General features: G+C 43.5%; 1 protein-coding gene across 1 annotated transcript in view; it reads left to right on the plus strand.

The window, feature by feature from the left end:
- Positions 1-4,347: 4,347 nt before the first annotated feature.
- The window catches only part of LOC306639810 (inactive serine protease PAMR1-like), a gene marked incomplete at its 5' end in the record, with an annotated part of 56,390 nt that continues 46,408 nt past the window's right edge, over positions 4,348-14,329 (plus strand). Inside the window, 4 exon segments of the mRNA XM_079103532.1 lie at positions 4,348-4,489; positions 4,492-4,536; positions 4,539-4,565; positions 11,753-11,881. Of these exon segments, the coding sequence (XP_078959658.1) occupies positions 4,348-4,489; positions 4,492-4,536; positions 4,539-4,565; positions 11,753-11,881 (343 nt within the window).

Raw genomic sequence — 14,329 nt, forward strand, 5'->3', positions numbered from 1 at the left:
TGTAGACACACCTGCTACTGTGGGGAAGGAGTGGGGTGGTGACTAGGCTTTGCATACCTTACTTGGCTTTCCATGTTGAGGTTAAATTTTATTAAAATTTGCAAATTTATTTAAAAGTTGCAAATGAGTTTTATCCTGAAATGAGCCCCCTCAAGAAGTTATTCATATTTTATAAGTCATAGAACACCTAGAAGCACGCAGTGCTTGCCCCAGGATGAATAAATGGAGAAGGGGTAGACATGAGCCATGTCCCATGGGGGTATTTGCTATTTGGAGAGTGGAGGAAGCACACTGTTGGACGCGGCTGGAGAGGAGGAATATGGGTCCACGGCAGGCAGCCTGGACCCCCAGCAGTTCCAAGCACTTCATAAAGGGAGGAAAGGACCCTCCTTCTGACATCAGCAAACTAAGGGCAAAGCCAGCTCTCCTGCCTCATGGCCCCACTGGACGCAATGGGTGGAAATATTTGACTTTCAAAGGGAAGGTAGCTCTAGAGTTAAGACCAGAGGCATTCAACAAGTTATTTATTGAGCACTTCTGTGTGCCAGGCCCTGTACTAGCAGCTGTGGTCTAGTTGTGGTTCCTACTGGTTTTGTGGTCATACAAGGGAGGCAGACAATGAGCAAGTCCTTCAGCCCCTCAGCACCTGAAGTACAGGGATTCCAGGGCCTTCTGCAGATATGAAAACCTGCTTATGCTTAACATACATATATAAAGTAGGGTAATATTTGCATATAACCCCACACACATCCTCCCATATACTTTAGTGATCTCTGACTTACTATAATACCTAATACAATGTAAATAGCTGTTATACTGTTCAGGAAATAAGAAGAACAGAACAAGCACAAAGGGAAAAATATTTTTGATCTGAAGTCGATTGAGGATGGCAGGACCCGTGGGTGTGGAGGGTGACCGGAAATGATGATCGTTATGGTAAAGGCTCAAAGACAGGTCAGTAGGAGCTATAACAGAGGCCATGGCCGTGAGTTGTGGGGTGTCGTTTCAGAAGGAGAAGGCCAGGGTGCCCTCTCTGAACAGGTCTCATTTATACCGAGGCCTCCTAGCTGGGGACAGAGCTGTGGATAAGCCAGTTCTTCCACCTGGGGCTGCAAGAGCTTGGCGGTTTTGAGACACTTATAGAAAGTAGGAAACAGTGGCTAAGAGAAGGTTGGAGCAGCAGGGAGGGAGCCAGCTCTCCAAATACGGGAAACATACAAGTTAATATCTATGTAAACGAGTTGCCATTTTATCCATTTTAAATGTGCAATTCAGTAGCATTCATTATATTCACTCTGTTGGGGAAGCATCACACCTAGGTCCAAATGTTTTCATCACTCCACATAGAAACTCTGTAACCACTAAGCAATAATTCTCCCGCTCCTCCTTCCCCCCGTCTTACCCTCTTTAATATATTTTGTCTCTATGTATTTGCCTATTATACATATTTCATATAAAAATAGAATAGTGATATTTGCCATTTTTTTTTTCCTCTAGTACCAGGGATTGAACTCAGGGGCACTCAACCACTGAGCCACATCCCCAGCCTATCTTGTATTTTATTTAGAGACAGAGTCTCACTGAGTTGCTTAGAGCCTTGCTTTTGCTGAGGCTGGCTTTGAACTCTCAATCCTCCTTCCTCAAGCCTCCTGAGTCACTGGGATTACAGGCATGCACCACTGTGCCTGGAAATATTTGGCCTTTTTTGTGTGGCTTATTTCACTTGGAGTAATGATTTCAAGGTTCCTCCGTGTTGTAGTGTGTATCAGTATTCCATTCCTTTTTATGACTGAATAATATTCCATTTGTTACACCTACCTCATTTTGATTCTCTATTCATTTCTGATGAACCCTCTGGTTGTTTTCACCTTTTGACTGTTGTGAATAAACATTAGCATGCAAGTATATTTGAGTTTCTCTTTTCACTGTTTTTAGATATATCTCTTGGAGTGGAAGTGTCAGGTCATGCAGTAATTCAGTGTTTTACTTTTACAGGAACCACTAAGTTGTTTTCCAAGGTATCTGCATCATTTACATTTCTATCAGCCACGCAGGAGAGTTTTAGTTTCTCTACATTTTTGCGGAACACTTATAAATTTTTTTTTGGATTATAGCCATTGCAGTAAGTGGTATCTCATTGTGGCATTGATTTGTGTTTCTTAAATGACCTGTGACATTGAGCTTCTTTTTCTGTGCTGATTTACCACTTGTATCTCTTCTTTGGAGAAATGTCTATTCAAGTCCCTTGTCCATTTTTAATTGGTCTCTTTGTGGCTGAGTTGTAAGAGTTGTTTTAAAAATGCTTTGGATATTAAACTCAGATCAGATATATGATTTGCAAATATGTTCTCTTGTTCTGTGGGCTGGTCTTTTCACTTTCTTGATAATGTCTGATGCAAGAAGGATTTTAATTTTGATGAAGTTGAATTTATCTATTTTCTTCGGTTGTTCATGCTTTCTGTATCCTATCCAAAAATCCATTGCCAAGCCTAGAATCATGGAGACTCACATCTATGTTTTATTTTCTCTCTTTTAACCATTCAGTTCTTATCTAGATTTTAGAGGTCAGTCACTTTGGCAGGTAACAGAAGCCTGTAAGCTCAGCTAGTAAGTCACGGTGACCTCTCCGAAGTTGCTCATAGAAAGGAGAGGGAAGAGAAGACTCAACAGTGACTAGGCCATGTGATTTGTGCCCATGTAATGCCAGGCTGAGGGTCTTTGCTGGTCCACTGATATTTGTTCAAAATGAGGAAAGAAAGTAAGTTTTCCATAAAACTAAATTTATCCAATTTTGGAGACTATCCCTTATGCAAGTGGTGCCTTTTCATGCTACTAGAATCTTCTTATGACCTGAGGTTGAGGGTAGAGGGTGATAGTTTCTTTAAGCGACTCCACTTGGCAGATTAGGAGTGATCAACCCTGCGTCAGAATTCCAAGTGTTGGGGAGGGAAACAGAAAATCAAGCTACGGAGTCCAGGGATTTAGAGGCCCACTGCAGATGCCGAGGGTTAGTTTCATGGGTCTGTGAAGCATGCCAGGTGCCCTGGTGAAGGCTTCTCAGTACCTTAGCCAGACTCATATCTTCCTCACATATCTGACCCCTTTCTGCTTTAATCCTAATCTTTGTCCAAGATTTTTAGAAATGAGAGTGGGAATAAAAGACAAGCCCATCGAAGCTGGGAAGGTTTTTGTTCTTTAGTCTGAGTTCCTCTGCACAACCCTCTGACTGATTTCCCTTATAGATTTTGCCAGATGATTTTCTTTTTTTACTTAAGGTATATAAATATCAAAAAAGAAAATAAAAAACAAGGAATAAAAAATCCTACTCAAAAGGGAACGCTGCTTTTCTCACGGGAAAAGAAGGTCTCGGTTGTACTTGGGGAACTGAATGAAGTTGGGTTAATGAGTTCACCCTTTGTAAAACCATTGAAATTCTCCCAAACATACTAATTAAGGTACTTTTGTCTTTTCTGTTGGTTTTAGCTTGAAGATACTACAAAATTGGCACGCTGTAAAATTGAAGAGCCAACTTTGGAAGCAATGACATAGTCTGTACTTGGCAATCAGCCTTGCACTTGAACGGCCTCGCGTCTACAGAATAATCTCCAAACTTTTTTTTTTGATGACACTATGCAGGGCTGCACCCTTATAGTTCTGCAGTTGGATAATTTCCCTTGGAGTTGTTCAGTGCACAATCTACGCCAACTCTAAAAAATGCCCCAACAAAAATAGAAATGAGGTGTAGCTCAGTGGTAGAGAGCGTGCCTAGCATGTATGAGGCCCTGGGTTCAATCCCCAGCTCTGCAAAACAACAAAACAACAACAACAAAACACACAGAACACCTAAGAAATGTATATGTGTTTGTAACTTATATACATGTTCTACGGTCAATCTGTTTAGATTATAAATATATCTGAACATGATTTTTTTTTTGGGGGGGGTACTGGGGATTGAATTCAGAGACACTTAACCACTGAGCCACATCCGTAGCCCTTTTTGGTGTTTTATTAGAGACAGGGTCTCACCGAGTTGCTTAGCATCTCACTGTTGCTGAGGCTGGCTTTGAACTCGAGCTCCTCCTGCCTCAGCTTCCTGAGCCGCTGGGATTACAGGCGTGAGTCACTGTGCCTGGCTTGAACATGATTTTTTGAAATAAAAATTCTACAGAAATAATTGAATAACCATTGTCCTAAGTTTCCTCTGTGTTGGCGCGGATGGTTTGAACGCCCCTGGGGTAGGTGGTCTCCCTTTGGAGACACTGCCCGGGAAGAATCCCCAGGGTCTTCTCTGGCGCACAGGGAGGGCAGCACCTTCGTTAGCAGAACGAGGTTGCTTCCTGGCAGTGGATGTTCACGGGCCCCATCGTCGCCCGCTGGTTTTCCTTTTCAGAATACACAGTCATCAACGAAGCCTGCCCCGGAGCCGAGTGGAATATCATGTGTCGCGAGTGTTGCGAATACGATCAGATTGAGTGCGTCTGCCCTGGCAAGAGGAAGTCGTGGGCTACACCATCCCCTGCTGCAGGAACGAGGACCACGAGTGGACTCCTGCCTGATCCACCCAGGTGCGTGCGGGCGGCCGAGCTCAGGTGCCCTGGTGCTGCCGAGTCCTGCAGGCGGCCCTCCGGAGGCCGTGGTGCCTGGATTATTGAAAGGGACACGATTCAGCCCAGGTCACTGCAGGCAAGGAAGTGGAGGAGCTGGTCCTCTTTCCCGTGTTAAAGTTGTGCACCGTGAATTCGTGTGCTCATCCATCCATTTAGCAAGCAGACTGAGCTGCTCATGTCAGCTACTAGAAATACAAAGGTTAAAAGACCAGATGTATTCCAGCACTTGCAGAGCTTAGAGCCTGGTGGGGAGATGGCCAACAGCAGGCTACAGTACAGCACTACATAAGTGCCACAGAGTTGCCTGATAGAGGGGACTCTGGCAGCTGTGAGGGGAATGAGGCTTAGTAGAGGGAAGATCAGGGAAGACTTATTAGAAGAGGTGATGTGCATGCTGAGGATGCCAAAGGCCCTAGGGGATTGGGTATTATAGCGTGTGCCAAGGTCCTGTGGCAAGAGTAAGCATGAGTTTCAGGAATTGCAATTAGCTCAGTCTGGCAGAAGTGATATGTGATAAGAGATGGAGGGACAGAGACAGACAAGAGGAGATCAGAGAAAGCAGTCTCAAGGAAGGAAGGGTTTTGTAAGCCATGACTATGAATTTTAGGCTAAATCCTGAAGATATTTTGCTAGTTTTGTAGATTGTGTGTGTGTGTGTGTGTGTGTGTGTGTGTGTGTCTGTGTGTGGTACTGGGGAGTGAACCTGGGATGCTTTACTACTGAAATACATGCCCAAAATAATTTAAAAAAGAGAACATTTAAAAAATTTGAGAAAGGGCCTCATTAAGTTGCAGAGGCTGGCCTCAAAGTTATGATCCTCCTGACTCAGCCTCCTGAGTCACTGGAATTAGAGGCATGCACCACTGCTCTTGACCAGCATTGGAGATCTTTTGAGAAGAGGTGGGACATGACTTGAGGCAGAAGAGAAATAAGGGGACCTTAATAATAAAGGTAAAAATCCAATGGGTAGAGAGAGGTGGAGGGATTTGGGTCATTAGGCAGTGGAATTGACTAACCCCTGGATTGGCTGGATGGAGAAGGAGAGAGAAGGGAAGGAGAGAGCAGAAGATAGGGATGATGCTCTGAGGTGCTGAGTGGGATGGTGGGAGGGTGGTCCAGTCACAGGAGTGTCTTTGGGTGAGACGGGGCCTTCCCAGGCCCCCCTGCCTATATTTTATTTTCTTACATAAGGCCGAACCTGAACTTGTTGTACCACCACGCTCTCCTGCCCCCCCCATCGAGGGACTGTGATGTTCTTTTTGTTTTTTAGACATCCATGACAGTAGAATGTATTTTGATATAGCGTGCATTCATGGAGTATGACTTCCCCATTCTTGTGGTTGTACATGATATGGAGTCTCACTGGTTCACATGGTTCATTCCGTGTCTGGCTCATTCCTCTGTCTTTCCTAGTTCCATCCCCTGTCCCTTCTCTTCATTCCTCTTGAACTTCTATTCTACTCCAACAAACTTATATCTGCCCCACTATTGTGTATTAGCATCCACATATCAGAGAGAACTTTCTGTCTTTGGTTTCGGGGGATTGGCTTATTTTACTTAGCATGATAGTCTCCAGTTCCATCCATTTACAGGCAAATGCCATAATTTCATTCCTTATGGCCGTGAGACATTCTTTCTAACAGTTATAGATCTGATAACTGTGCTGAAGTTCTCAGCTGGGCGGGGCCAACGTGGATCTGAGCGTCATAGTGAATAATGTTTCTGATGTGATCGGCAACTCATTGGACATTTTCCTGGTGCTTGAAAGCAAGAAAGTATTACCACCTTATGCTTCTGACATCTCCCAGAGTCCCACCTTTCCCCTTTAGGCCAGGTCAGAGGAGGATATTAAGATTTTCAAATGAGCTTCCAAAGACTGAAGAATGAAAGGATATAAAAAACGGGCTTGGGGAATTCCTTTCATTTCTGCATTTCCACTTCTTTTAACAACAGAGAATGGTGCTCATTACCACCTTACCACCGGGGACTTTGTTCCGTGCAGAGCTATGGAAGAGGAAAGAAAATGGGGCTCAAATCTGCAAACAATCCTTCTAATCCCTTTCTCCATGGAAGAGAGTAATGCCGAGCTTTAAAATAGGAGTGACTTCAGCGTAAATTTTGTACTTTTCGTTTCCAGAAAAGCAATCCACTGCCCCAATTTCCTTGATGGGTGAGTGTGGTTGCAGGGAAATGATAGAGTAATGCCTTCAAATTTCCTTGGAAATTTGAGAGTAAAGCCTGGGTCTCTACACGAAGGGTCCTTGGCAGTGATATGGGAGTCTCTGAACAATTTCAGTATTTTCAAAGCCAAGTGCTTACTTTTGAGTAACCACACGCATGAACTCTGGTGCTATAAGATGACATGAGGTCAGCGTCTGATAGGCCTTATGTAAGAGAACCGGAGATGGTGCTGGATGGCACCATGGCTTCACGTAGGAGGCACCCAAGTTCTGCCATCACGATGCTGGGACCGATCACTGTGCTAACCAACGAAAGGTTGTCCCATATCAACTATTTGGTTACCCCCAAAGGAAAGGCAAGATAAAGAAGAAAGGCCATCTCCTAAAACTAAGTTTTAGAATAGTGAGCAGATGTCCCCAGCAGTCACCACGGATGAGAGGGGATCCTCTGTGTGTCGTTATGGACTTCTGCATTTTTATGTACATATGCAGTTGAATCAGTGTCAGTCATTGTCCATCTTAACCCATGCACCTGGGACCCTGGGAGGCCCCTCAGGTCCTTCTGTGTTCTTCTGACACAGCCACACCCGTCGTAGGTTTCCTTGATCTCTCAAGACAATGCGTTTCTGACTCGGACATTTTCTGCCCACATCTGGAAACAGTCATTTCTTCAAGGAATTTGGGCCCTGAGACCACAGTCTGGGACCCTGGCGTGTTCCTGGCTATTGGATTGTCATTATTATTAGGTGGTGGCTTTTTTTTTTTTTTTTGGTTTGCTTTCTTTTTAGTGAATGGAGCTACCAAATGTAATTTTTTAAAAATGAATCTATGTGATATTCAGGATTATTTATGCCTTTAATTTTTTCTCATCTCAACAACCTATTTTTTATTGATACTAACCTAATTATTTATTGTATCTTATGACATAATATAATTGTGAAAAAATAACAGTAGAGCTATTAATACTAACAATAAGGTCACTAAATGAAGTTATGATTTCTTTATGGTTATATTGACCTTAGACTATATCCATTAGGTAAGTGTAGTGAAAATACTGCATTTAAAAAATCAGTGATGGGTTTGGGATTGTAGCTCGGTGGTAGAGTGCTTGCCTAGCATGAGTGAGGCCCTAGGTTCAGTCTCTAGCCTCCCACCCAATCAAAATCAGTTGTTGGAGCTGGGCCACGGTTGGGCATGCCTATAATCCCAGCTACTTGGGAAGCAGAGGCAGGAGGGTCATCCATTTGAAGCCAGTCTGGGCAATTTAGTGATGCACTGTCTCATAAAATAAAAAAGGGGCTGGGGTAGAGCTCGGTGGTAGAGAATTGACTTAGCATGCATGAGGCTGCCCTGAGTTCAGTTCCCAGCACCGCCTCCTGTTGGGTGTATAGATTGGTTTACTGCTTTTTATATTTGAAAAATATAAGCAATTGTATATGTATATTTATTTATCGTTCCCCAAGTCACACAAAAGACAGCATACTACAAACAATGTTATCTTGTTGTTTCCACAAAAAGCTGGAGATCACTCCACAGCAATATAAAGCCATCTCCTTTTTTTTTTTTTTTTTTCTTTTTTACAGTTGCTATAACTGCATTGTGTGGATGACCACAGTTTATGGACTTTGGGTTGTTTCTAACCTTTTGTTATTATGAGTTGAGTATTCCTTATCCAAAACACTTGGAACCAGAAGTATTTTTTATTTGTTTTGATTTTGTAATGCTTGGGTCTACATGATGAGATATCTTGGAGATGGTAACTAAGTCTAAACATGAAATTTCATATCCACCGTTTACCTACAACCTGAAGGTAATTTTACAAAATATTTTCAGTACGCCTGCATTTTAGCCACTACCTGTCACACATGAGGTCAGATGTCGTATTTTACACTTGTGGTATCATGTCAGTGTATAAAAAGTTTCGGATTGAGAAACATTTTGGACCTCAGATTTCAGATTAGGGGTGGTCACTGTATGTGCAACACTGCAGTGGACACATTTTGCACACGCCATTTAGTATTTTAAAGTGCATCATGGGATATAATCCGAGCAGAGCCATCAGTGGATACATGGGGAGTGCATGTCATCTTCCAGCCTTCGCCACATCCTTTTCTGTACGTTTGGCACTCACTCCAGCAGTGTGCGAGGGTGCTGTTTCTTCAAAGCCTTACAACGGAATGTGTTTGCCAGTCTCCTAGGTGGAACATGGAATCCAGTATGGCTTTAGTTTGCATTTCTATCATTATGGTAGACAGTGATCATTGGTGGTGGTGCAGGACCAGAAAGGTCACCAATGGCTGGGACATCAGTGTGACATCCAGCAGCATCCAGCAGCACCATGGTCCTCAGTGGGACAGTACGGTTTGCCGTGTAGCTCTGCAGCTGGTCTTCTGGCCCCTCTAGTAATCCGTGTGCTCCCTCCTGTCTTTTTAACATAGCCTTGCTCATCTAAGTCACTAGACTGGTTTTTGTGGCTTGTTCCTTAAGGACCCTGGCTTGCTGTGCCAAGAAATAGAGTTGGCAGGGCCATTGAGGGCAGACTCTGAGTCCATTTGCCTCCTCGGTGGCATAGTGAATAGGGAATTAAAGAGGAACTTGGCACGTGAGGGAGGCTGGCTTCTGGAAGGCACGGTGACACCGTTGGGACTCAGTTTTACGCCATATGACTTACCGGAATTTGATGAATCATATTAGCAACTCATCTTCTCTGGTAGGAGAGAAGGAAACTCAGGATGGCGTGGAAGGAGGGCTTTTCTGTGGAACACACATAAACACACACCCACATGCACACACGCAAGCACGTGCAAACATGCACATCACAGGTCATGACAAACCTAATTTCTGTTGACAGTAAAGAAGCACACTGATGCTGAAGGACATGCTATTAGGAGCAGTTCATTAGGTGTTCATTTGTTCATTCAGCCACTCAAATAATATTTATTGAGCACTTCCTGTGTGCCACCACTGTATTAGGTGCTGAGAATACAATATTGAGCAAGATATGTTCTTGACTTGAGTCTATTATAGGATGACAGGTCATAGGCAGTGAAAAATTAAGCATGATACTGGCTGTAACGGTTAATTTGAATTGTCAGCTTGATTGGATTAAGAGATGTGGATGATTAAGAGGCTTCCAGGTGTGTCAATGAGGGTGTGTCTAGGAATGATTGGCATGTGGGATAGTGAACTGAAGTGGAGGCCCTCCCTAAGTATGGGCAGCACTGTTCAGTAGGAGGTAGCTTGGATGGAATAAAAGTTGGAAGAACAAGGTAGCCGATGCAGATGCAAACTCCATTCTTCTTGAACGGGTTTTTGATTGCTGCTTCAATTATCTGAGGATATCAGACTCTCGCTTCTTCACTCTTCCAAAGCAGACTCTGCCAGTGATTCTCCAGGTAGTTTCCAGAAGTCTTGGTCTGGGACTAGGGTAGCACTGTTGATACTTCTTGTTCTGGGGCTTCTGCCTCTTGGACTGTTTAGCTGCTGGTTCTTCCAGCTCTTTAGCCTGCAGACGGTCATTGTGGACTATCCAGCTTCTGGTTGTGTAAGTCAATCTAATAAATCGCCTTTTTATAATCATACTTCCTGTTGATTCTGTTCCTCTAGAGAACCCTGACTAATACACTGGCCATCATAGAGATAAGCCAGGTGGGGTGATGGGGAACAGAATAGTAATAGTCACACCTTGGAAGTTCTTACTATGTGCCAGACACTTTACCTGTATTCATTTAATTTTAAACAATCTTAGGAGGTAAATGCAATTTTTATTCCCAGCTTGACAGGTGAGGGCACTAAGGCATGAAGACTTTAAAGAATTTGCTCAAGGACACCTGGTTGGACAATGGCAGAGTCAGAAATTAGCTCTGTTTTTGATGAATGGGAAAGAATTATTTATACCTTTCCTCATTATTCCCCAGCCCCTCAAGAGACCATAATTTTGAAAGATTTATGCCTGGGGATTTCTCAGTGCCTGTGGTGTGGCCTGCTGGTTGGGGCTTCCTGACACTTTGAGGGTGAGAATAATGTCAGGCCTTGGGGTGTTTTCAGTGGCAAACTCTGGGTATAGAGAGATATGTCATAGAAGAGTGTCTAATAACACAGGAAGACATTTACTATCTGTTATTAAATTAAAAAGTGAGTTATAAAAAGAGGATGAACAGAATATAGTTATAAGCCTAGCTTTTAAAATGATGTGTGTATATGTACATGCAGAGAAAGAGTATTAGTGGTAGAATCCTCTAGGTCATAAGATATTTGTGTGTGTGTGTGTATGTGTGTGTGTGTGTGTGTGTGTGTTTGTGTGTGTGTGTGGGGGATGCTGGGATTAAACCAAGGGGCACTTTGCACTAAGCTATATGCCCCAGCTCTTTTAGTAATTTTTATTTTTTTGATACTGGGGATTGAACTCGGGGGTGCTTAAACACTGAGCAACATCCTCAGTCTTTTTTTTGTATTTTATATAGAGACAGGGTCTCGCTAAGTTACTTAGAGTCTTGCTAACTTGCTGAGACTGGCTTCAAACTTGTAATCCTCCTGCTTCAACCTCCTAATTTGCTGGGCTTATAGGCATGTGTCACCACACCTGGCTAGATGTTAGGATTTTAGTTTTTTTTTTAAATTGAATTCTTTTTGATTGTCATGATTTTCTAACTATTCCACAAGAAACATGGAATATTTCTATAAAGACAAAAAATTACACTATATTGATCAATTCTCTTTTACTCTGAGTGATTTCTTATTGCTTTAAACATCAACCACTATCTGGGAAGATGGTTCGGATCACTCCTAAATTCTCTAGTCTAAATCTGGTGAGCCTGGCATCTTCCTTGGAATGACTGTGGCATCGTGCTAGGTCCCGATGCCCCTAGGAGAGCCAGGGCTCTGAGCAGGTGCATGTATGTCTCTCCCGCAGACCATCGGAACCTGCAAGCATGGAGACTAAGGCTCTTCTTGGAAATGTTTCAGGTTGTACCATTTTTGAAAACTGCAAGAGCTGCCGGAATGGCTCGTGGGGGGGCACCCTGGATGACTTCTACGTGAAGGGCTTCTACTGTGCAGAATGCAGAGCGGGCTGGTACGGAGGAGACTGCATGCGTGAGTAGACTGGAGACGGCTCCGTCTCAATGCACACTGCTTTACAGTTTCACTTGACAAGGGACTCAACTTTATCTTGTTGGAATCTGAGTTTTGGAAAGCATGGGGTCAGCAGGCTTTCTAGGCAAGACTATGAAAACAAAGATATGTTTCCATCTGCTGGGTGTGGGCTGTGGACATCTGTTTATTCTGAATTTTTGGCCCCGAGAGGTTTCTATCCACTCTTCAAGCTGGCCTTGCTCCTGGATGAAACCCAGGTGATCTGCACTCAGTGTGACCTGTGTTCCTTCCAGAGGCAAAAGTGGTGGCACTGGCCAGCAAACAGTGAATAAGTCTTCAAAAATGTGGATTTTGCTGGGTGCAGCGGTGCATGCCTGTAATCCCAGTGGCTCGGAGGCTGAGGCACTTAGAGTCAGCCTCAGCAACTTAGTGAGGCCCTAAGCAACTTGGCGAGACCCTGTTTCAAAATAAAAATATAAAAAGGGCTGGGGATGATGTGCCCCTGGGGTCATCCCTGGTAAAAAAAAAAAAAAAAAAAAAAAAAAAAGTTGTCCATAACACCTTTTAAATATGACTCTCCATTGGTAAACTTCTTGAATCTCAAGCTAAATTCCTGGAATCCACAGCAAATTGCCAGTATATGATTTATCCTAAGAAAGGGATTCTTTCTGGAAGCTACTTGATCTCAAAGAATTACTTAATCTTTATTAGAGTTCCCTCTGAGCTTCAATAATTCTTTGAAAACAGAGTGGAAATCTAGCCGCTCCCTCTTTCTAAAATTTCGTGTGATGCCCTTTGCTGACTGTCCCTGTGAGAGTCTGTAACTGGAGCAATGTAAAAATTGCTATGATTTTGTTGAACCTGTTTTCTATGCTCTCTATTTGAATCAGGAGCAGTTGGATGGTCTTACCATCTGAGTAGTTTTACTTCCATGACTGTTACTGCCAGTTTCCAGAGATGCTGGTTGAAGCGGTATTGATATTTTTTTGCCTGATCCCACCTAGAGTAAAATACCATGAGTTCCAAGTGTCTAGAGCAAAGTTCTGGAGCTGAGGAACTCAACCACGCCCAGGAGAAAAGGGCTTAGTCAGCACATTAGGGTGAACCTGGGAATTCTAGAATGTGGCTAACGTTTGTAGTGCTGGTCTCTCAGTCTGTAGGACAGAATTGAGACTCCAAGGGGAAGGCTAAGGACTAGCATATATGAAGGTCACAGTGAACCCTACCATTGTGCATAATAATTTATTAGTGCACTAATAAAAACATAAAGCATTAACTTAAAAAAGTGGAATTCTGAAAACAAAAAACAAAACAGAACAAAACAAAAACCCCAAAACACAAAACCAAACCAAACCAAAGTGCTAATATTAGGTGCAGGTTTACAACATAGATGCCATTGCAGGTGGTTTTAGGAAATTTGATTTTGGAGTTGGTAGACTATCTTCCAGGTAGGTCAGCTGCAAGATTTAACCCTGGTTTTCTTCTGCCGGCTGCTCAGGTGTGTATGAGTACGATGATCAGAACCCAAGATCCAGATGACACAGACTGGGCTTACATAGTGGCTTTGTCTGTACTAAAGGTGACCTTAGCGAATCATTTGGCCTTGCTAATAGCAATGTCCTCTCTTTCAAAATAGGAAGTCATAGGGCTGACTGAAGGATTCAATGAGAAATGCATGTGAAGCATTAGTCCTCTGCCTAGCAATAGTAAAAGGTTCATCAATGCAATGCACATATCATTATTTTCCTATATGCTCCTTAATTGTTGAGTTAATAAGAGGTCCAAAAATAAAAATACTTTCAAAAAAAGAGTTTAATAAAGAGTTAATGCATGGCTTTGGATTTCACGTTGATCTTTGGAGTCTCTAAGAACCGTAGTTTTTCCTTGTGTGGGGATGCTATAGAAGACTGCTCTTTCTCTTTGTGCATGAGTGGGTGGGAGGATGGGAAGGGGCTGGGGTGCTCAGCAGGTCCCATCATGCATGGCCTTGTAAGGACGTGCATTTGGTAAAGAATTCAGATGTCGTTCAGGTGCCCTTGGAAGCCAAGGAAGAGCTGTGAACAAGGCTTGGGTTTCAGGCTCTGAGAAGGTAAGAGGACAGTTAACCACAGGCAGGGAGGGCCGGGAAGCTCTGGCAGGTGATGGCTGAGCTGTGCCTTTGCCCAGGTGCTGGCAGAACAGACAACACTCCAGGCAGAGGCAGCAGGTTGGTCAGGGTGTGAAAATGAGTCTTCAGGGGAGTGTGTGATGTTGGGTGTGGCTAGATCTGGGTGACAGTGTTAGGGAGCAGTGAGAAGTGCACCTGGAAAGGTAGGAGAGACCAGACCTCAAAGGGAAGCAGACCTCAGAGCTCATTCTGAGGATGGTGGGCAGGGTGCATTCAAAGGTCGACCCGGAAGGGACACTGGAGCACCCGGTGGGTCCATTGGAGTGGAGTCAAGGTCGTGT

Source organism: Sciurus vulgaris (assembly GCF_902686455.1).
Source record: "Sciurus vulgaris genome assembly, chromosome: 11".
Taxonomy (NCBI): Eukaryota; Metazoa; Chordata; class Mammalia; order Rodentia; family Sciuridae; genus Sciurus; species Sciurus vulgaris.